At 41.3% G+C, this 22,815-nt stretch overlaps 1 protein-coding gene across 3 annotated transcripts in view; it reads left to right on the top strand.

Moving 5' to 3' along the window:
- The window catches only part of LOC117233532, a 178,487-nt gene that overhangs the window by 73,235 nt on the left and 82,437 nt on the right, over positions 1–22,815 (top strand). For all 3 annotated transcript variants that reach the window (XM_033493916.1, XM_033493914.1, XM_033493915.1), the window contains one exon: positions 20,508–20,743. In XM_033493916.1, the coding sequence (XP_033349807.1) occupies positions 20,508–20,743 (236 nt within the window). The remainder of the gene's footprint in view (positions 1–20,507; positions 20,744–22,815) is intronic.

Consider the following 22,815-nt stretch of genomic DNA (forward strand, 5'->3'; position numbering starts at 1 on the left):
GACATCGTAGTTTGTAAGATAATCACGAAGCTCCGTTCGAGGAGAATAGAACGAACGATCAAACCAATGAATCTTTCGTTGCCGTAGCAGGAAGCAGGACTGTCGATTTGTCGCGTAATGCACGATATCGAGGATCTCGAGGTCGCGATCGCCATGACCACCGCGTCAGACACGCGGTAACACGTGTCTGGTTTCCAATGAGAATTTAATTGCTCGAGCTTTCATTCGCCTACCGCTGAAGCAACGCTCTTCTCGGTTCTCTCATTTGCATCGAGAGAGCATGACCATATCGGGCCGCTTCTCTATTACTCTCTGTTCCTTCCTATCTTCTTCTTCCATGCTGTTTCTCAAACTCTATCGTATTCGACGAGAGAAAGCTTGAGAAAGGTTATCTCGCGAGACACGTGTGTGATTGGCGATTTTAATTGTTACCTGAACGTTGTGGTTGCTACGAGGTTATAGTTTCAAAGGGATGCTGTTTCTACGACGAAGAATAATAGTTCTTTGGATAGATGAACAATAATTCTTTAATTCCGATTGTTTTTATCTTTGGAGAGAATTGAAAAAAGTTCTCAGTTGGAGAAGCAGCATAATACTTATTATATTCATCGATTTGGTTCTTTGTGATTGTGTTCGATACTATTTTTTTATGAATTAATAAATTTGCAATGCATAGTTTTATTATAATGCAGCTAGTAGTTTACTTAGTATGTTTACTTAGTTTACTTAGTCTAATACTTAGTATGGAACATTTAAATTCATTTTCCCTTTTTGCTTATTATCAATTACCGTACGCTATTATCATGATTTATATTAATAACCTCTGATATAACTGACTGTTTATCAGAAAACATCCATACGAAGTATATTGTTCAGTAAGACTTGAAACGTGCGAAAATATCGATGATAATATCGAGATAATACGACCTGATTATCATAACGTCTCAGTTTTCTATCTCTTCGTAATTCCATTAGAACTGTATATCGCTATTACGTATGTACATTTGTGCAAACTGGTTCATCTTTCGATAAGTGGAAGAATTAATAATCCTCCGAATCTCGCATAGTATATATTATTATTTGACGCTGTATTTTCGATGCTTGTAAACGTATTTTAGCTTTTATTCCAAAAATATGGAATCAGTTAGTAACAAATAATCAAAGGTAGAGACGAACGTTTTCACTTTTGAAACGTATTTGAACGCCAGATTGATTGCCTCAATGGTCGCAGAAATGTCAAGATTTCTATTAAATCTTTTTCCTATAATTACGCTACAACATCGATCGTGAAAGATAACATGTGAAATCAATCACGAAAGGAAGATCTATTCTCAGAAACCGTCGTCGCGTTAAATACCGGCCGCGGAAATGACGTATTACATAGTATTTAAAGTGAAACGTCGAGAATCTCCGTATACGTAAGTACTTTGTATTTGTCATCAGTCGAAGAATAAAAAAAAAAAAAAAAAAAGAAATAACCATCCATCGATTTTCTATTAATTCATGTAGTCCTGACAATTCTCATTGTTGCAGAGATATTTATGCATGAGTAGGAAATCAGATGCGTTGACGATTACAAATAGAGATCGATGATAGATCGACAAAGTGATCTTCCTATTAATAGGCATACGCGAACCTACGTTTAACATCTAATAACATCAAGAACATCTAATGCGAGTTTCTCGCAAGAGATCGCATTGGTTCACAGACGTACATTCTACGCGTATCTCTGACGACCGATATTTGACTATGAATCGTTCTGGGATCGACAGATCGCATGCGACTAATTATCTATCGCCTTGGTCGTCCTTGCAATTAAGAATAATTGTTAAATGAGATTTGTATCGTTGAATCTCGAGTATAGCGTCCGGTCTGTTCGCGATACGAACATCTACCGGCAATTTATCCGCTGTCGATCGGGTTGTGCAAGTCGAACGTGACACAGGCGTGTACTCGCAAACGTATACGGTACGTACACACGAGTGTATCGCGTGCGGTTATTAAAAGTTGAATGCACGTAATAAAAGTATTCCGCGGTTCCTCGTGCGGTTTATGACGGTGTTAGAGGTGAGCAATAAAAGGCACTTTGTGCAGCTGGAAATTGATTGCGATATAAAGGGGATCCAATAAAGATAGCTTCGGGTGTCAGAAATTCATCACCGTATCACGGTGAAACGGAAACCTCGACGCTGAGTGCTGTCGCGTTCTCTTCTTTGCTGAAAGATTAATTTAGATAGGGGTTGGATTGATTTAAGGTGGATGTATACGGTTATGGCAGCGAGAAAGAATTAAGTAAACGGTTAGAATGGGGAAAATGATGTGACGCGTAGTGGAAGTTTGTGATTCTGCGTTTACGCGTAAAATATCCGTCGGTTTATAGTTTGTTCGAATACGATAAGAGAATGACGATCGAAGTGGTTTTCGTTATTAAAATTCCTCTTTGAAGTTTGCCCGATCGAAGCGTGATCGTTTCTCGAGCATCTGTTTGATGGTGTCAAATAAGCTGGTCGGATTGTAAAGAATGAATAACGAAATAGCAAGAACGATAATCGAAGAATTATTTACATATTTAGTAGGCAGCAGATCTGTGTGATACATAACTTGTTTCTAAAATGCATCATTAGAGTTGCAAAAATCATACTTATAACGATTAATGACATACAGAAAGAAAACCATCCATACTCCCCACCACCGTACATCGGGGCAATTAATCAATATCAAGCAGCCACATAGCAATCGCTGTATCATGAATCGTGCAGAATGTAACGCGGTCGCATAATTAACAGTACAGCTCGAGTGTAACGTAGATTACGCGAACTCGTACTCGATTGCATTCTTTCGCGACATCAAGCTGCACGAATCCGGTAATAATCGCGTTCTCCAGCCGGTAACAGCGATCGAAATATATGTTATCGTAAAGGCAACATTCTCCCGCGTTTTATGGTATTCCGTTAATGGCCGGTGCTTTCTAGGGATCCACGGGTTTAAGGGTTAAAGTTTGCCTCATCGAACAACTCATTAGCAGCTGTAAGAGCTTTTATTGACTCGTCCTAGGAAATTGAGAAAAATCTGTGTAAAAGACCGTCTAATCTATCCATCGCACAGCGTCGAAACGGCTAGAAGAAAGGATCGACATCCTCACGAAGATATCGACTCGAAGAGAGAGAGAGAGAGAGAGAGAGAGAGAAAGAAAGAGAGAAGAGGCATCGTTTGAACGTTCGAAGTCACTGGCTGGCCTTTGGCCATTCGATTGCCTTTTAGGACGTTTTGTCGGTCGGAAACGAAGCCAACCAAACTTGGACGAAAGGCAGAGAAGGATAGAGAGCGGGCTTTCGAACGGCACGGTGTGTTTCCCTGTCCATCGGTAAATAGACTGGATGGACGGGAGTGGAAGGTTCATTAGCGAGGTATATCAGGACCTGGCATTCCTCGCCTGTCGACCTTTGGACCCTTGTTCGGGTCAGCCGCGGCGACGGAAGGATTCGAGCAATTTTTCTACCAGCTGAATCGAAAAATGAGCCTCTTTCAACGGGACGTTCGGTTTCACGCGTTGATTTATGCTTCGCAATTTTGCGTTACAGTTTTGGGCGTGACGTGGGTTTTCGACGTTTAAAATGCGGTCACGGTGGGAGGAGAAGCGGTGGAAATTAAATAGAAATTGATCTTTCGTTGAGCTTAAGATATATTGTGTTGTAGAGGGGAGTTGAAGAAAAGCTTAAAGGCAACAGAAAACTACGAGGCGAATTTAAAAGAATGCAAAGAATTCATTTTTTATCACATTGTGAAAACTAACCATGATCCGTATACGACGTTTCTCGAGATACCGTAGAGTCACGAAAACGTCTTCGAATTTCGCGCGAATTGACCGCCCTAACGACCACAGCGATACGATAAGTCGCTAATTTACGTTTGTCGTCGATACGGCGAGGGCCTGTCGTGGGTGGCCCATGGCGTCGTTCCATACGATGGTACCATATGTCCTGCATCTCTGCTTGGCCACTCTCTCGAGCAAATACCGCGTCATGCTGCCGATTAATTAGCAGGCCAACGATATCGCCGAAGGAAACTGTAATCGGTGGGATCGGTCACGTTTTTCGGTATAGCCATGACTAGACGATTCTTTTTCTCGCTGATCCTCGCGATACAGCCAGTACATTTCCATCGTATCTTTACTTCCTAACTCTTTGTACATTGTATCATATTCAGGGGATGAATAACTTACGGATAACAAATTTCTATCCAGTTCATAGTCGTTTACGATCCATTTACCTCCAATCGTATGAGATTATAGTGCGCACACAATGCCACGATGCTAGTCATCGAATTCCCAAACAGTTGTCCGAATGGTTTTCGTAATGCCGAGCGTAGCAGTCATTCTGTGATCGTGAGTGGCAGAAGCTCGGATCAAAGGCCCTGTGCGAATGGTCGATTCGAATCGAACGCACCTCCAACGAAAGACACCCATTAGTCAAGCAACCCGATGCTTGGCCACGGCGCGTTTCATTCGTTCGCAAGGAGCGGAATGCCTGCTCTTAGAACGGCAATATATTACGCCGGTAATTACTGTTAAACCGGCATCAATTACTATCAAGCGTCAGATGCGCGCGGAACGGATAACCGATAGTAAGGCGAAATACAAGCATAGAAAGGATGACCAAGTTCGTGACCATCGGGAGTCGGCGAGGGTCACCTAACCGTTTTCTTTCGATCACACTGCGCGCGTAACGCATCACTTGCAAGGATACTCTCTGATCGATGCACGTGGAAACACTGTCATCCGTTTTAATTGAGCCGCTTTCTCAAACTTTATTGGTATACGTTTACGTATCAGAAGCGAAACAATTGGAAGAGAAATTATACATGAGCTGTTGAATTTGGGTCTAGAGATTGTGGAAGAGTTTTAGAACAGATAGGGTGGAACTAGAATAGCGCTCGACTCTTTGCACTCGAAGAATCTTTTCAGTTACAGACATTTTTGCATGTCTTCGTCGACGAAACTTCGACGATCGCAAACAGGAAGACAAGATGCTATATACGAGAGGATGACCATAAAAAGCGAAGAAATTGAGAAATTCATTCGCGATGCTCGTGCGTCCTTCAAAAACAACGGTGCTCGATGAGTCGATCAATGGCATTCCGTACACTGATTGCGTTCGTTAGCGTGGCTCTTGTCATTGGAATAATTATTGACGAACTCCTTGACACGCGATACGTGGCGTAACCGTGGCCGCCTGTGCGCGCCGATGAATGTTGAACAATGTGGTTTGATTGGTGGCACAACTAATTGCGGGAACTATTGATTCTGACACGCCAGAAAAGATGCTCGTAACGTTTCTCGACTTCTCTCTCGCAGGAAGGGATAAATGGCATTGGTAATTAATGACGTTGGAATTATTTTCTAATTTAATTATTGGGAAATAGTAGTGATTGAAGGGACATTAATGGGATAGCGAGAAATCAACGCGTGGAATGGATAACGTTGCGCAAGAGGCTCGAAGCCAGAGATCATTTTTATTTAAATGATTATTACGGATCGACGTTGTTAGCGGATAATTGATAAGATCGTGACTGATAAGAACGAGAGGCAGAGAAGCTAGCAGCCTCTGGAAAGGGAAAATAATCCTTCGTAAAAGATACTTTGCCAAAGATCGTTCAAATTCGAGAACACAAGAATCCAAGAGTACACGTAAATCTATGAAATTACTACGAAGAATTACGAATTGGTAATTTCAACTCTAGTAGCTCTACTCTATCTATCTGGTTAAGGATTCAACACACTCTGTACATTCAATTACTCACGGCTACCTGAGAAACCTACAATCTACCTGTATTATCGGTGAATCTTAATAAAAGTTGGCAACGAGTTTTGCGATGGACTGTACGCCAGCAGGCGAGCAGTTAGCATTAGCCACGATGACGAAGAAGGCCAGAGACTCGGTGAGATGATAGCGAGCGCGTTCGCTCGGTGCTCGCATCGGTCACACCACAGGTGACTCGTCGTGGTCCGACTGTGACCCCTGCTCGACCCACGTACCTGACTTCCACTCTTTCCCCCCTCTCTCCTTCAGCACCTCTCCTCCTGTTCTACCGACCAGCAGGACGAGAGAGGATTGTCGGTGCTAATCGTTTCTCGCGCACGAAGCCACCTTGCTCTTTGTCGACTGCCACTGCTGGCACAGATAGCGCTTTAATCGTCCGAGGATTGTTCGAAGGGCGTTCATTCTCGAGCTAGAACCTCGACGAGCTAGCTGGAATCGGACGAGGTAGAGATGGGACCTTTTCTATTTTTCTGATAGCTGTGGATAGTACTTTGACCGCGGTAATAGCGAATTTTTGCGATGGTAGGTATCTTATTACAGCGAATTTTGGTAATGTGTATGTGCGATTAAATTTTTCTTTTTGTACGTGGTTCGTTGATTATCGGATTTAAATTATTCTGTTGTAATATTTCGTGCGAGGAGGAAATGAGTTTGAAATTGGAAATATCTTGGATTTCTTGATTGATGGAAAAAGATTGATTCCATCAAGAGACAAACGGATGTAGATAATTGAGAATTACCGAGAGATTGCAAATTACTTAAGCGATAAACGAAAACAAAGGCCAAAGCATCGTCTTTGATTTGAATGATAAATTACATTCTGAATTGCAGTGGCATGTATGTGTATTTTGAGAAACTTTATGTGACTTCTGATGATTCGAGAAATAATTACCCAGCGTGACGAGTTGCTGGTTCGAGATGGTTTCAGATGAATTTTCTATCTTTGTTTCGCATAAACTTGCCAAGACAAACATGTCTATGGCACGATGCTAACCGTCAACGTTACTACCCATTACATTTTCATTCCAATGAGACTTTATATTACTTGGGAACTATGAAACAGTAAACTAGTGTTCGCGTATAGTATAGCTGCGATACATATCAGAAATCTAGATACGAGTATTGTTGTAATTTATTTCTTATCCTTGAATCTTTCTTGCGTATCGTTTTATCGCTCGGAGTAAAATATTTCCAAAATTTGCCGTATCATGTATCCTTCTGTATTTTAGTCACTTTAATATTTATTTGACCAAAATTTTCTCTGCGATAATTTTTAGATGTACCTTCTTGTAATTAAGTTCACGAAGGATTCTTTATTTTATTTTAATTGATTGTATAATATAGTTACGTAACAGATTTCGTGAAATCACTCGCTATTTTCCTTGCGTTTATATGGATATTTAAAAGCGTCGAAAATTACCATATCAATTAACCCAAGCCAAGAGTCACAGAACCCATTTGACATCATAAAATATCCCTCCGTCACTGCTTATCTATTTCCTTTCCGTAGCAAGCATTTTCCGCATTTTATCACTTTATCCCCGACTTTTTCTTGCGACTGGTTTCTCACGTCTTTGCCTACGGCCGAAGAACGCGACAGGTGAGAGAATCGCCGGTATTAATCGGTGCTCGTGCACGAAACGTCCACGAGGTCATCTGCGTCGTTCTTTGTTTGTCATCCGTTCGTACTCGTAACTCGTCTGGTCGTCGGAGTTGAAGAGGGAACACGCGTCGTCGAAACAAGGTGACGGAGACAGAAAAGAGAAAAAGAACCGATGGGAGACAAGGAAGGAAAAAAATGACGGAGGAAAAGAGAGAGAAAACGGTGCCAGGACGTGTAAAGACTCCGTTTCCAGTTGCGGCTGCATGTGGAAACGTTCCAACCATTGGACCGGTGTGTGTAGGTGGTTTATTAACCTGTTTAGATGCATATCTAATCGGTTCTATCTTGGCGCGACGTTAAATGCTTCTGCGCTCGTCGCTCCTGCAATTTTCCACAGTGTCACGTTCGTTTTCAGCAGGAGCCAGTAACGAAACGCCAACAGAGAACCTATTGCTTCTAAACGTGGATATTTCTTTTTGCTCTTTGCTGTATAGTTGGCGGAAGAGATATAGCGAGGTAGTAAAATCGGCTAGAAGCTAAATTGATATGTTTCGAGAGTTTTCAAGGATATTCCGAGGCGTTTTAGGATGTGTAACGACTCCGTGCTTAGAAAATTAGAGACTCAGACACTCAGAGATTTAAGAAAATAAAACAAAAATTGGAAAGATAAATTGTAGACGACAAGAAGATCGAATGGGCCCTCTATAGAGTGCGTATGACTACAGGCTTAGGTTACGTCAATGGGTGTCGCCACTGAACGCCTTAATTTACAAGCTTGCTCCATCGGTTCCACCGTCTGTACCGTTTACTTTTGGCCGTGATAAAGCGATTACGTAACACGTTTTGCCCTGGAATACCGAACGAGCAGACGGTGAAACACGAAACGACCGAAGTCGTGGGAGTCGGTCGTTTTACACGCTTGTCGCGCGATTTCCGCGATTTCACGAGGTTTCTCCAAGTTTTGTCGAGATTTGCTCTCGTTGTCGTAGATCCTGGTCACTGCAAGCTAAAGATATTCGTTTCGCTGGATTGTAAGATGATTTTGTAAAGGAATTCACTGAAACTCAGGAAACCACTGTCTACAGTACAATCGCTACTACGAATCTATCGACTCGAAGATTCTATTTCTGTACAATTCTATTAAAGCTATTATCGGAAACCTGTTAAAGGAACAAACGAAGTATTTTTCAACTGTACTATAAGTCGTTATTGCAACACGTAATTCACAGAAAACTTCACTCAGCTAACCACTTCCTAATTACAACGATATCTAATTTCTACGGTATGCTTCCTCATCCTATCTCTCTTACTCTTAAACTGAAAAAGTATTCTCCAAAACATGCCACTTCCTCCATTGGAATAGTATTTCGCGGTATCGGTCGATCTTCATCCGTGCCGGAGTGACACGCGAGTCACGCCCAGCATTCACGACACCTACGTCCTTCCGTCGTACGCTCGCGACCCTGACGAGAGGATTAGAAGAGTGTTCTCCCTCGCGGCGAGTGCCACCCATAGAAAGTGGACACCTACGTGCGCTAACCGGCGGAACAAAGTTCGCGAGCGTCCACGGAAGAGACGTCGACGAATACGAAGAAGCTGAAGAGGTGGAATGACCCCGCGGATCGTATTGTGAACGCGTACAGGGCCCCTCACGGAGGGTAACATATGCGTGATGGCCTGCGAAAGCTACGTCACGCAGGCACGCACCTTTCCTTCTCTTTTTCCCCGGCTGTCGTTTCCTCTTCGTCTTCGTCTTCTTCTTCTGCTCTTTTCGTTTCTCCGTTTGCCTTTTCGCGTAGCCTGCTCGTACGACGGGGGCTACGGAGGTCACCGTACGCTGCTATCTGCCACTAGCGGAACAAACGGTGAACAGGCTGCTTCTCTTCTTCCTGGAGCCTTTCGTTGCTCGCTTTGTAACCGCGACGATCGAGGGCAGGTGGAAGCGTTGGATTCCATGTGACGATGCTCGGAATCCATCGGGGGTCAATATAGCGTTGGCACGATAGTCGGTTAAGTTGATAGAGCGCTACAGTCGGATAGAACGGAATTACAGAATTTATTTCGAGTTATAAACTATCATCCGAATGATAAAAACGACCGCGTTAAAATATTTGATTACAGAGATTATGATATTATTGGCACTTTGATCTTCTTTTAGCCCTGCATGACTGGTATAGCAACTCGAGAGGATATCTTTGTTTGCATAATGATAGTTTTAGTCCCAGTAAGTGTCGTGGCTCACCGATGACCCACGTTTTCAGTTCTCGCTTTGTAATATCGAGTCACGCTCGTGCCACGGATTATAGACTAAGTGTGATGAAACCATGTATTCACGATGAAGTTCAATCTTAACTATAAGTTTATGTTTAACGATCGGCTAGCGGAATTATTCCGTTGGCCACACTGTTAAACGGCCAATTTCAGTGCATCTGATCATTAAAAAAACCATAAGGTAAATATACTTATCGTTGGTTAAAGCGCTAAAGTATCGGCAAGTATAATTTCACCTTTGTATGGTTAACGTTAGTTGTGAGCGAAGAAATTAAAAATTAGATTTTAAAATACAGGAAATTTGAGCAAAACGACAGCAGGATAAGGATATTGAGCAGAACTTGGAAACACTTGATTACACAATTAATTCATTGTAATTAATTTAGAAAGAACTGTGATGCGGATTATTATAGGGAATTTATCGATAATTTGTTTATTTCTGTTTGTGCAAGAGCAACTACCGGAAATCGATAATTAATGCCGACGTTGCACCTAAAGCAACAAAAAAAGTGTCTCGTACAAAAAATATATTAATATTGCGATGTTAATTATGAAATGTTACTTGCATAACGTTAAATAATAGACGCAAGAAGAACACACATGCTCACGATAAACAAGTAAATCTTACTTTTCAAGAAAAGAAGGATACAAAACGTATCTTAACTGAAAGATGTTAAAGAAAAACAGTTAATTGAAAATGTCTTCAAATAATTTTCAATGTTGGTTTCTCCCGTGTTTCTTTGAATCAAAGCCTATGGTAAAAATGAGATACACGTAATAAGAAAGAACTCGCGGCAAAAAATCTCATTAACATTCGAAGTAAAAAACAAAATGGATACTGCGTAAAAATACAGTTCTAGGACATGGACAATTGCTCGATGTACGTACACCTACAACAGATTCTGTCGATGCAAGTTTTTTTTATACAATATCGATTTGCATATTCGGAATTAATTATTGGAAACAAACTATCTTCTTCGATATTACGGAAAGATTGGTGAATCATCGTTGCTCGCAGTTAACCATGATATTTTCCTTTTTCTTCTTTTTACGTTAGTTACTTTGAATAAAATATCTTTACACGTCTGAAATATTTATGTTCTTTAAAATATGCATAATGCGTAAAGTAGCTCTACTATCGTTCGTAGTAAAAATGTAGAAAAGCTAGATTTATACATTCGTAACGTTCATGTTTCCTTCTCACGTTCTCACAAAACAGATTTTCCTTCTCACTTATTAGACTGTTATATGTAGAACTAGGCATTTTCCCGCTCTAATATAATATGCAAGTTTGCGATAAATTAGCTCATCGAATTATATTTACGTAAGAGCCTCCTATAGTAAGCGAACGAGGTTAAAAATCAAATATGTAGGATCATCGTGTGCCACACGTACGCACAGAATCACCTCGAGAGAACGCTTTCAATCATCAGCACGTGTTCCAAGTCCCACATTTGAGAGACACACCTCGCTGTATCGCGGTCGCGTGTTCCTGGAGGGATGTTAATTAACCAGAACCGTAATAAATTCTATCGTTTCCCCTTCTTTCACCGAGTATTTTCTCTGCTCGCCTCGGCTAATAAACGCTCGCCAGTCACGTGATAGTCCATTGTGTACCGCGGTAGGCCTTCCACAAATGAAACAGCTGATTCGGCCGTTCTCCATACGACCAAGGTTACGCCTTGCTAAGAAGAACACGCGTTCTTATTATATCAAGTTAACCTAGCTCTTTCATTTCGATTGTGCATTGACTGGCGAATAGTCGATAATAGGTCTCAGAATGATTTTGCAAAGTTTATGCTTTTGTTTCTCTTCGAATTGATTTTTCATTGTACGATGATGAATCTGTAAATTTGGTATTAAGTTTGTGAATGACAACGTTTATGATAGGCGACAAACGAATACGAATATGAAGATTCCATTTTTATTAGAAATATCTTCACTAACGATAACACAAGTAGGTTTTACCTACTTTGAAATGTGCAGCGAATTAAAAAGATGGAAAGTGCTTGGAACCGGGGCTACGTTTTCTTCAACAGTTGTTCGTAATATCATAAAGTGTACTCTTTTCTACCAACTTCTTTTAACCATCGTACGCTACTCGTTAACCACGAAAATCAATAAACGCGCGAGGATATAGAGGCGGTAACGAGAGTGAACGTACAAAGTGAAGCGAGGGGCAAGGGGAAGTTGGTATTACGATTAAGTAGGTGAAGGCACTAGAAACACGCGAGCATCCCGAGGGATAGCACCCAGCGATGCTACCAATGCAGAACGAGATCCCGTGGCGTGAAATATGGTCGCGATGAGATCGGCGTTACGCGGCGATCAAAAAGCTGAAATTACAGACGTTCTGGTATACTTGGATATCGTCTCGTTCTCGAAGCTTCGACCGTGATTCGCCAGCTACAGACGACGCCTATAAATTTCTATCGAAGCTCGCTTAAAAATTCTCAGCTCGAAATAATCGATCCGCCGTGGACGCGTTTCGTACGATCGAAAGCATTCATAGTCGAACTCACGAAACAGTACAAACGCAGGACGAATGCACGCACCCACATGAACCGTCGGCGAATGACATACGCAGAGGGAAACCGGCGCACCGGCTACTGCATTATGCATTAGTCATGATTACAAAGTAAGTGGCGTGCTCGTGGCGCGTCTATAGTAATAACGGCGTATTTGCGGTACTTATGATTTTCTACTTGAAACGGGCATAACCCGCTTTAATGGCGCAGGCCAGCCCTCCTGGTCGCGCATAACTTACGGCAGATTTACAACGCAAGCGGATCCCTAGCCGCTGCTGACGCCGTGCGTTGATCGTGTTAACGCCACGACACTAATCTCTCTCTCCTGCTTCCTACGTTCGCGTTTCTTTTATACCGACGGTACGGCCTCGACCGGCCTTTAAAGGTCGTTACGCTCGGTAATTATTGTCGCCCGCGACACACCACAGGCTACGAGGACGATTAATGCCGGACGCTGGTGGTGTCCACTAGGTTTTATCTTGGGCGAGCTCGTACGACGTTATTTTGTTCCAATCCTCTGCAGGAGAATGTCGTTTGTTATGGAAAGTAGCTTTATCAGACGAGTTGGAGAGTTGTCGCAGCTTTTTGACTGCTACGGTTGATCGTTGATCTTTGATTAGAATCTTTCTTGGACCGACATTTAAGAACAACGGATACAACGCGCCGGATATCGTTCGTAACGAATAAAATGGCTGCAATAATGTTAGAAAGTGGGTTCTAGAGATCTTCGACGTGGAAGAATTTTGTAGAATTTTTTGATCGTTCGTACGAGGACGATCGAGAGGCTCGATGATTTTTACTCGTTCTATTGGTAATGTACGTTTAATGTAATGTAATGTTAATGTAATGTACGAATGTAGGTTTAGCGAGTTTTCGAGGCTTCTATTCTGTCTAATTAGAATTGCGGAATTAATCGACAAACTAACAGAAACCCATATAATTATCGATGCTACAGGTACTCAAACCATCAACTAAAATTAACCGTAGAAAAATGAGATTGGAGAAAGAAATTGCAAGCACGTTCATTGTCGAGCTAACGAAGCTTCTGCGAAGATAGCAAACACTAAAAATCTACATACACCAGATCTCCCATAATTTTTGCGACTTATGCGCTAACGACGGTCTAAATAATGTATTCTCAAAGCAAGAACATTATATAGCTCTCTGAATACCTCGTAATAAAAAGTAGAAAGGCTAAAAAGATGGAAAAAACAACGACAAAAGTCGTGAAGAGATCCATTGCCATCCGTAAGTTACCAGGTACTTGTTAACTTTAATGACAATCCCTTTTATAATTACAAATTCAATTGTCACCATTCTATATATTCTATCCGATAAAAATACTAAATTCCTAGCGACATACGGATGCTGTACACTTTGCAATTAATGCTATATTCAAATGTTCCTCCACCATGTTCAACTCGAATGGTTTAGAACGTACAGTAGAAACGTTTAACACAGGGCGAGGAAGAAAATCGTGCGTTTTAAAGATAATGGCTCGTCGCGTCGAGGATTTATAATGACCGGCTACGTGCAGCGGAGGGCCGCCTTTATCGTTCATTAACCACCACGCTAACCCCGGATGCGGATATGCGAGGAAAGGTGCGTGCGCGCGTGCTGCACGCGTTCAAACCTCGCGGAGCAAGCGATCCATCGGCTGTTTTTCTGGCGTGGCCAGCCTTGCGGAGGCCGTAGAGGAAACAGCAGCTTCCGCTCTTTCGCGTTTCAACCTTTAATCATGATGACTGGTCTCGGTTAAGACCTCCGTGGCGTCAGTAGCACGCGAAAAATATTCGTCGGTGCTTCTTGTAATCGTAGCCTGCGAGATAATTGGCTTTGGATGATGAATGTTTCGGTTTTCAGGGCTGTTTAATGAAGAAAACGGTCTTTATTTTTGCAACGATGGTACTTCTCATTTTGGACGGAGTAATGGTTTCGGAGGCAAGTCGTGGAACGTTCTTATTTCGTGATTGAGAGGAAAGAAAATAAAATTCTTTCTTTCTTTTATTAATATCGGTAAAATATTACGATGTTTCGCGTTGAAAATTATATTTAAAGTACACGTTGAGATTGTCGTACGTTAGTACTAAATTGCGAAATTTTTCTTTTCTTTGGGAGCTTAGAAAATTCGCTGAGAACACGGCATTCTCTCGGCAATGTATTCCGAATTACGTGATCTTTGTTAGGACGTGTCACATCATCCCGGCTAATGAGATACGAATCACGTTTTCGATAATTTTTTACCACTCGAACATTGGAACCCGGAGGAAGTTGTTGAACTTTACAATCGCTGCGATATGCATACATACGTCAGGTGTGATAAGTGTGAATGACGAAACGCATCAACGATCAAGCGAATTAAACGATATCGTTTAGATTTTATTCGATTTGAAAGAAAGTATAAAGTGTGTCTCTGTTCGAATTTACAAACGACGATTACTCCGCCTTCGAATGAAAATCAGAGAAATGTGTTGCAGCGGCTTGGAAAAAAAAATCAGTGCATTGCGTAACGGAGATGCAGGAGTGAAGATTGTGAATGCAAATGCGGTTTGGGTGCGGTCCAGGCGAATAACGTATGCACGAGAATCGTGTTGAGTAATTTTTATCTATACTACTTTGACTATCTCGATGTTCATGCATCGAAATATGCTAAGAATGACGACGTAGAATTTGCATAATTCAATTATTTCCAACATAAGAGCTTAGAGTATCGTTGAAAACGTGTAAGTACATCAGAGTTGCTTAATTCCAGTATTTCCTTATCGAACAAGATACATTCTCCGTAATAAAATATTAAGAAACATAATCTCCGAGAAACGTTATTACATCGCTGCATTAATTATTATAAAAGTTTATAGCTCAGGCGATATTAAACACAATTTGATATGTATGTAATATCGAGATTGAATTAAGCGGAAAATCGAAGTCAACTTTCGTTTTGAATTCGTGTTGAATATATTAGATACTTTTCTCGGGAGAAAGTAATTTCTGTTCATAAATTTAGAATTTTATCGATTCGGATAGTGGTTTGAAATTCTGAGAGATTCCATGAAATTTAGGCGATCTACGTTCTGGTTTCTTTTCCATTCGTTATAATATGAAATATACAATTGTTATGTACTCGGTAATTCTCTCGTTGTTCCACTGATTTGTTTGTAAATTTTGTTTCACAGATGGCGAAGTGCTTGGAACTAGATCGTCCAAGAGGAAATGTATTTGTATTATGCGAATGTATCTAAACCTTGTTTCAATCGTTCTTTGTAAGAGAACTAAGACAAAGAAATTTGTTTTCTCAACACGTTTATTTTTCTTTCTTTTTTCTTCTACTTCTCTTCAAACACAACCAGTTAAAAAGAAAAACGTCGCCGTTTCTACGATTGAAGGATCGTCGAACTTTGTCTGCACTTAAAAAATTCCAACTGTTTCTTCATTCTTTCAAAGTTCTTTGCTGAATAATTACTCTTTGCGTAACTGTTTAAGGTTTCTTCCCATTCAAATTCTTTTCATTCAAAAATTGTATCACTTTAAAGCACAATCGCGCTTAAGCTTCGTCTAAAGTAAGTATTGAATCGCATGAAACGATCTTCATCCTCCGAATACCTTTTCATTATTTATTCTCCACAATTTCTCGCTATATTTAGAAACGAGCATGAACTCGCAACAATCTCCACTAGCCAGACGATTCTTAAGAGAGCCAAGCTACGATCAGTCATCTCTGTGACAGGCTTTCGATTATCGTTTCCCCTTCTCCTTTTTCTCTCGTTTTGGTCTCAGGTGTCCTCAACGAAGAGCAAACGTTAGCGAATCGGGTTCGCGTGGATTTCGTCGAAAAAGAGCGTCGAATTCGAGGAATAATTAACGTCAACCAAAAGGTACGGTGCCATTTTTATTCCTGTCGCGAGACTCTCTATTCTTAACCTCGAGGGTCAATTCGTTTCAACGATAATCTCGCGAAATAATTTATGCCCACCGCGTATAATATAGATAGATTTCTCGATACTTCGATTTTCCACCTTTAGACCCACTGTCCACGAAGCGTAAGCATCGTCTATGAGACATGACGATACGTCTACGCAGGTGTCCGGTCTACGAAGCGTACAGCAAGATACATTTCGCGTCATTATTAAAATGTCAAGCGACATCGAAGACGCTTTCATCTTATATCACTACATTCGTTTGCAGCTGTAACTTACGCCTCGCTACTGAAAATGTTAACGTCTGTGGCCGTGACGAGAACGGATCGCTGCTGTTTCGTGGAAAGGTGCACATTATTTTACTATGACCGCTGCGTGGAAACGTATTTGCTGTTAACATCGACCCATCTAATACGCGTCTGTGAAAAGACGCTTCGTGCACACTGGGTCTTCGTGTCTAAACGACATTTTTCTATAGATCCTGCGATGATTACGTTGTCTGCAATCCTGTGATGTTTGATAGAGAAACGCGTTTCTCTCGCACGATTGAGAAATTATTTTTAATACACCGAGATTGTGATGATGTTCGTTTAAAATATGTTTAAATCATGGACTATGCTTGTTACTGGGATCAGATAATTTATGAATCTTGACACGTTGGCTGTTGATTCGATTTAAATTATTAATTCATTTTATTATTTCGTCATATCGAGATTGTTTTGTTTTGTCCAAACGTAACTGGATTTCAGATAAGTTTGACAACTTTCACAGCATCAGACAGGAAAAATTATCGTATTTCTGCTTGCTAATTTCTTCGACAATTCTGTCTGTGTATCTTTCACCTGTGTTTTTGAGCCAAGCGTTAATAAACCAGCTACCATATATTGCAACAATATTTGAGATTTTGTTTACGAAAGGGTAAAAACATGTAGGAGGCACAAAGTTCTTCCATTCGAACTCGGAAACAATATGAGGCTTCAGTGTGAAATATCGTAACGACGTGTTAATACGAGCTAACAATAGCGTGTCGTCGCACCTCGAACCTCTACTCACCTGCTATGAAAACTTACTTCTTTGAACTCGGTGTGTTCAGTTTTGTCACAAATTCTATACGTAAAACTCTCTCAATGTTGATACTGAATACCGTACAACTCTAATCAGCAAGTTTCGTGTGGATACAAAGTAATTGCTCCTGAGAAGAAGAATTCTATGGAAAATCCGTAAGTGAACATTTTTATCTTACATAATTTTTAATAGTATTACTTTTAAGCGAAATTATCGAGAAATTCCATATGCAAATGATTCGAAATTGTTTCAAATTGAACGAAAAAACATTTTTTTTTCGATAGAGAACTTTTGATGAAAAGATTTTGTTAAAAAATCTCCTTGAAACGTCAGTTTTTGGTTTGGTTACTCAAATGATTGAAGATATCAGATTATTAATTATCTATAGAAATAGACGATAACGAAGCTATTTATAGCGTTGCATTATTTTCTTCACGATCATTTCCGGTACGTGGAAACGACAAATGTTTGAAGACAGCTCGTCGACGATTCACGTGCTGACTTGCAGTTTTCCGCGTACGACCATCGTAACTACAAACAATTTTTCACTCATCCGCAAACAACTGTATAGAATCGAGGGAACCATTGGCAAACAATAGTTTGGCGTTTCGACAGTTCCGTAATACGAGTTATGATATTTGCGGTACGTGACTTAGCCTTGCTACCGCGCTCATAAAAGTTGCGGTTCCAGTGTATGTTTCGAAGAGAACGTGACGGCATGCGCGATGGGAACGCACGAAATTTTACGAGCTTTCTTTCAGATAAGTTTAAACAACGTGCCAATTCGGACATAGGAAAATTTTAATTACGAAAATATTTTCGTCGTTTTTAAATATCTCGTGGCGATTCCACGTCTTCTTATAATTTTCATGAAACAATTCATGAAAAGAAAAAGAGAAAGAAGGAAAGAATATTACGTTTCTCGGTGGTATTTGTATCTAAACAGCGATACAATTACATTTTAGAATTTCAATTTCCTCTGCCATTTTATGAAACAAGCCTGTAATGAAATTTTAACTTTGTACTCAACGAGGCTAATTAGAGGAGCAGACCCAGTGAAGAATCACCCTTTTAACGGAAATATTGATCATCGAGGAAGAAGCGTAAATTCCACGAGAGTTCGAGACTCTTAACCTCGAGCAACTCGCTGCTCTATCACTCGATTATAGAACTTTTCAATTTCAACCCGCTCGATCCTTTATGCTGTAAAATAAGATCGGAGAACATTAAATTACGGCAAAGCGTGTTTTACGATGCGCCGCGAATACACGTAAGTGTGAAGATACACATTAAACCGATTTTACAGCTTCTATGGAATGGTTATTCTGAAATTGGTAAAGTTCTAGCACGGTTTAACGAGGAAACCCGGAGAAAATGGAGGGAACGAAGAATCTGGATGAGGGAACATCGATCGTAAAAGTCAGTTCTATGACAGTCATTATCCAATGACTTCATCGTTTTCAAGTAGTATATTTACAACTTCCCATCAAAATTCTATTAGATGCTGGCTTTTAATAGGAAACGAGTTCACGTTAGTTTTTTTTACGATCGTTCAGAGTATAGCGATGAAAATTTAAAGCCTCGTTCTTCGAAACGATCGATCTAGACAAAGAGAGAAACTTCATCGAGAATTTAATTATCGATATCATATATATTAGCGTTACACATAAAATTAATCGTTCTAAATTTTAAGCAACATTGTCCGAATCTGACCTAGACTGTCGATCACCCACATATTTTCCAATGCCAATTAAGAATCGAGAAATCAAATAACTATAAATAACTTTGAACGCGATAAACGCTCTTAACGATACATAATTAATCCCGCGATATAATTCTCGAGGAACTACCACTTCATCAGTAACCAATCTGCGATAAAAAGTTTCCAATCCTCGAAAGTCCGCCTTATAAATTAACTCACGCATCGAATTCGTCTCGAACGATAGCGCTCATACGTGTACTTGTGCATCAATGACACAAAGCGGAATCACGAGGATCTCTCATCGCTTGAAACGATCGCGATCCTATCGTCCAACAAATTCGGCCGTGTGCACGAGTTACAGCCGACCATAAAATTCCGGCAATTTAACGGTGGCAAGAATTTATTGGATATTTTTGGTAGCTAATGTGGCCAGTGACCTGGACCCTCTCTCTCTCTCTCTTTTACTCTCTCATCACCACTTCCCTTAAATCTGATCATTCTTTTGATTCCTCGTACACCCTGGCCGAAAGCTTGACTGTCCTAAAACACTCGCGCACGTCTCAGAAACGCGGCAGATACGCGTCTTTACTGATCGAGCATGAAGATAATGGCGCCACGGACGGGTTCATTTATTGGGCGTAAATCTCGTCTCTCCGCCTAGCGGCGCCTCGCCTGGGTCGCCGTGTAATCGCGTCCTATACGGTTATCCCTCTTAACGTATTTCATCGAAATTCCTGGTGTCGAAAGACACCGTTTACACGCCGCGACGTTAAGGAAGCTTTACGACGCAGGCCGCGGCTACCGCCTCGTTACGAAACCGGTGTTAGGAGCAGGAAGAGGAGGAGAGTGGATCGCGAGGAAACCGTACGGCACGAGGTTGGATTTATCGACGACGACCGACCGGCCGACCGCCGAAATACGAGCCGCGGCTGACGCGAAGCCGCGGGTAACGTCGTCTTTCGACTCTCCGCAGCCCAGGTATTCGCAAACGAAGTTACTCGTCACGTGAGAAACCGATATTTTATGGATTATCTGATCGGAACGAGGGCTCGACTTTAACTCGCCGTTGGCTACGCTCGATGGATTGCTGTTGCTGGCCTGGAGAACTGTGTTGGGTGGTTAGGTGGTTAGTTCGATGGATTTGCGACGGCCAGGGTGAGGAAGGTGAATATTGAGTTTAGGACAGTGTGTTTTATGGGGGCGGGATTGTTTACTGGTATTTGCCAATGTTGTTCTGGGAAAATGAAGAGTTAGAAGGAGATCGACAGGTAGGATACAGACACTTGCAATTGGTGTTTGTGTAGAATAATCCAAAAACAGGATGAAATAGGGTGTACTATTTGTTAAAAATATAGGAAGATATTAGAAGCTAGGTGATACAGAAAATGATATTATACCGATAGATGCCTCGGTCGAAAATCGATAGATAATCAAAATTCGTTGGTTTATCAGACCCACGTGCGTCATACTACTTGGATCGAAGTAATATTCCAACTTCGTATCTATTTTCATATATTTATCACGATCGGTCTTAACGAATGATACATCTATTTTTGATATTAAAGGCTGCAAGATTGATTAGCAAATCGATTCGTTCTTCTGCAGGTGAGGTATCAGGTGAGAACGTGTCTGCAAGCTCTGGACCTCGTGGCGGCGATCGTGGAGAGGCGACCGATTTAGGCACACACACGGAAAATACCGACGGGGCCACCCTGGCCGCGAACACAGCGGTCGACGCTAGGGGCGGAAGCCCCCAGGGTGCCCACCTTTCCGGTGCGGCCACCCCCAGACCGCCAAGGGGAAGGAGGCGACAGAACCAGAATGGTCTCGACACTACTCAAGTAAGTTTGTACCAAGAGTAACCTAATTTGTAATCTTTAATGTTATCAAAAATATTAATTATCCGCTCGCACTCTTCATTTTATAATTTTTCCGTTGATTTTTGCGATATCATCTTTCCAATCGTCGATAACGTGTCATTCTGGTTTATGCATCGAATTTCTCACCTGATACTCTTCCCAGAAATTTCTACGTCCCTGCGAGCATTCTCTGCAATCACGCACAGTCCGTCTAAAATTAATTCCAATTCAACCTGCAAAAATTACTTTAAAAGGAGGAAAACGGAAGAAAAATCTTGGAGGAATTTTACACACGATGGTGGTCGCGCTGTTTGCCTTCGAAATATCCAAAAGACTTGCGGCGAGCGCGATCTCGAGTGTTTGATTGCCATCGGGAACAGGCTGAAGGAGACTTCTCGAGATAGAGTTTACCAATCGAAGCGGTAGCGTATACACGTGTACACGAGCGGTCCCGTTCGAGGCAGACCTAGTCGGTGCTCTATGGCAGCGATGTCAAGCAAAGCCGCAGTGTCATTCCGTCGCTGACATCCTCGCGGCCGTTCGACGCTTCTGTAAACGTGGCGCAGAGGCCAAGAAAAGAAAGAGGGAAAAAGGAAAAAGTGTACGCTTCGGTGGCCAAGAAGTATCGATGGTCATCGTTCGGGAAGAATGGTCATCCAATGACACGTGAACATTTCTTCACAGCTACCAGCCGGTCCATGGGAAAGTAATGTCGGTTTGTGAATAGAAAAGTAAATCAATTTATTATATAAATATTACTGTATAAATTGTCTAAAACTGGTATGTAGTAAGCTATGAAAAATTTACGTTAATAATTCTTTTGAAAGCACGATGATTAACGACAGAGTTACTATTTTGAAATTTGTTCCAAAAATATCGTTTCTGAAGTAAAAATATTTTACGTCTATAGCTACAACTGCTGGGAGTGAAGCGTTTTGTGAATATAAAACACTACTCTTATAGAGCTCGACATAACTTTCTCATCAACGCAATACTATCCTGCATCGTTTCAATGAAGATCCTCGCGTAGAAACAACAGTCAACGATAGAATTGACAGGGAATCTTGATAAAGCTGGAATTTAATGGATCCAGGCTGTTGATCCTTTTTAATCGATGTATCCATTAATTAGTACGGTATGCGCGTCAATGTTGTTCTATTTTGCTGATGAAGGAAGTATCTTGGATGTCGAAGATGAGTTCGTTCCGATGAATATGAATAAGAGATCGGGGTTAATTGGACTTGGATCAGATTGATCGATGGATTTTGAAAGGATGGACGACTTTAATCTGATCGGTATATTTTAATTGGTGAACTGTGTAATTAACGTGGATGATGTAATTCTTCTACTCGTTCCATCTAACTACTTTATTTTGAATTTCAGATTGTGATAGACAATTCCACAAGTTTCTTAAATACCCATCTTCTTCCTTTCTCTTATAGTTAGTTCCTTTGAAATCCATAAAACACTTAACCCTTGCGTGCCTTTATTGCGTCTTTCAATGGCTCACAAAATCAATAAGAAACACTAGGACGATATCCCGCGCGACCATAAAGAAACACGAGAAGAAGAGGACCGAAACAATTTATCATAAGATCGTAATTTCTCTTCAATTGCACGTATTAAACTCTGCAATTATAGCTACTAAACTCCTACCTCATCGTTCGTAATCTCACACCAATCTCGTCTTCCCAGTCGCTCGCCTAATTACTCCAAAGAAAGAAAAAAAGAAAAAACAGAAAGGAATATTAGAAACCTTCGACCTTGCACGTAGCGGCAAGCACCAAGATCCTACTTTCTCCAAAGCGTGGCCATCCTCCTCGACCTGCATCAATCGCAACCTGCATCCCAACAAATCGACCACGGTGGCAAATATTTCTCCATTTATCGTGGAATAGTTCTCTGGCTCGCGTTTGCCCAGAACTCTGTCCCTCTGGTCGCTTTTCTTTCGCAAGAAACTGGCAGAAACGGGTGGACGAGCGATTCAAGCAGACTCGTTCGAAGCTTGTACACGTTGGGATCGTGTCTACGTTGCGAGAACCCCGGCCCCTTGT

This window comes from Bombus vosnesenskii, unplaced genomic scaffold (assembly GCF_011952255.1).
Source record: "Bombus vosnesenskii isolate JDL3184/JDL3185 unplaced genomic scaffold, Bvos_JDL3184-5_v1.1 scf7180000013297, whole genome shotgun sequence".
In the NCBI taxonomy this organism is placed as follows: domain Eukaryota; kingdom Metazoa; phylum Arthropoda; class Insecta; order Hymenoptera; family Apidae; genus Bombus; species Bombus vosnesenskii.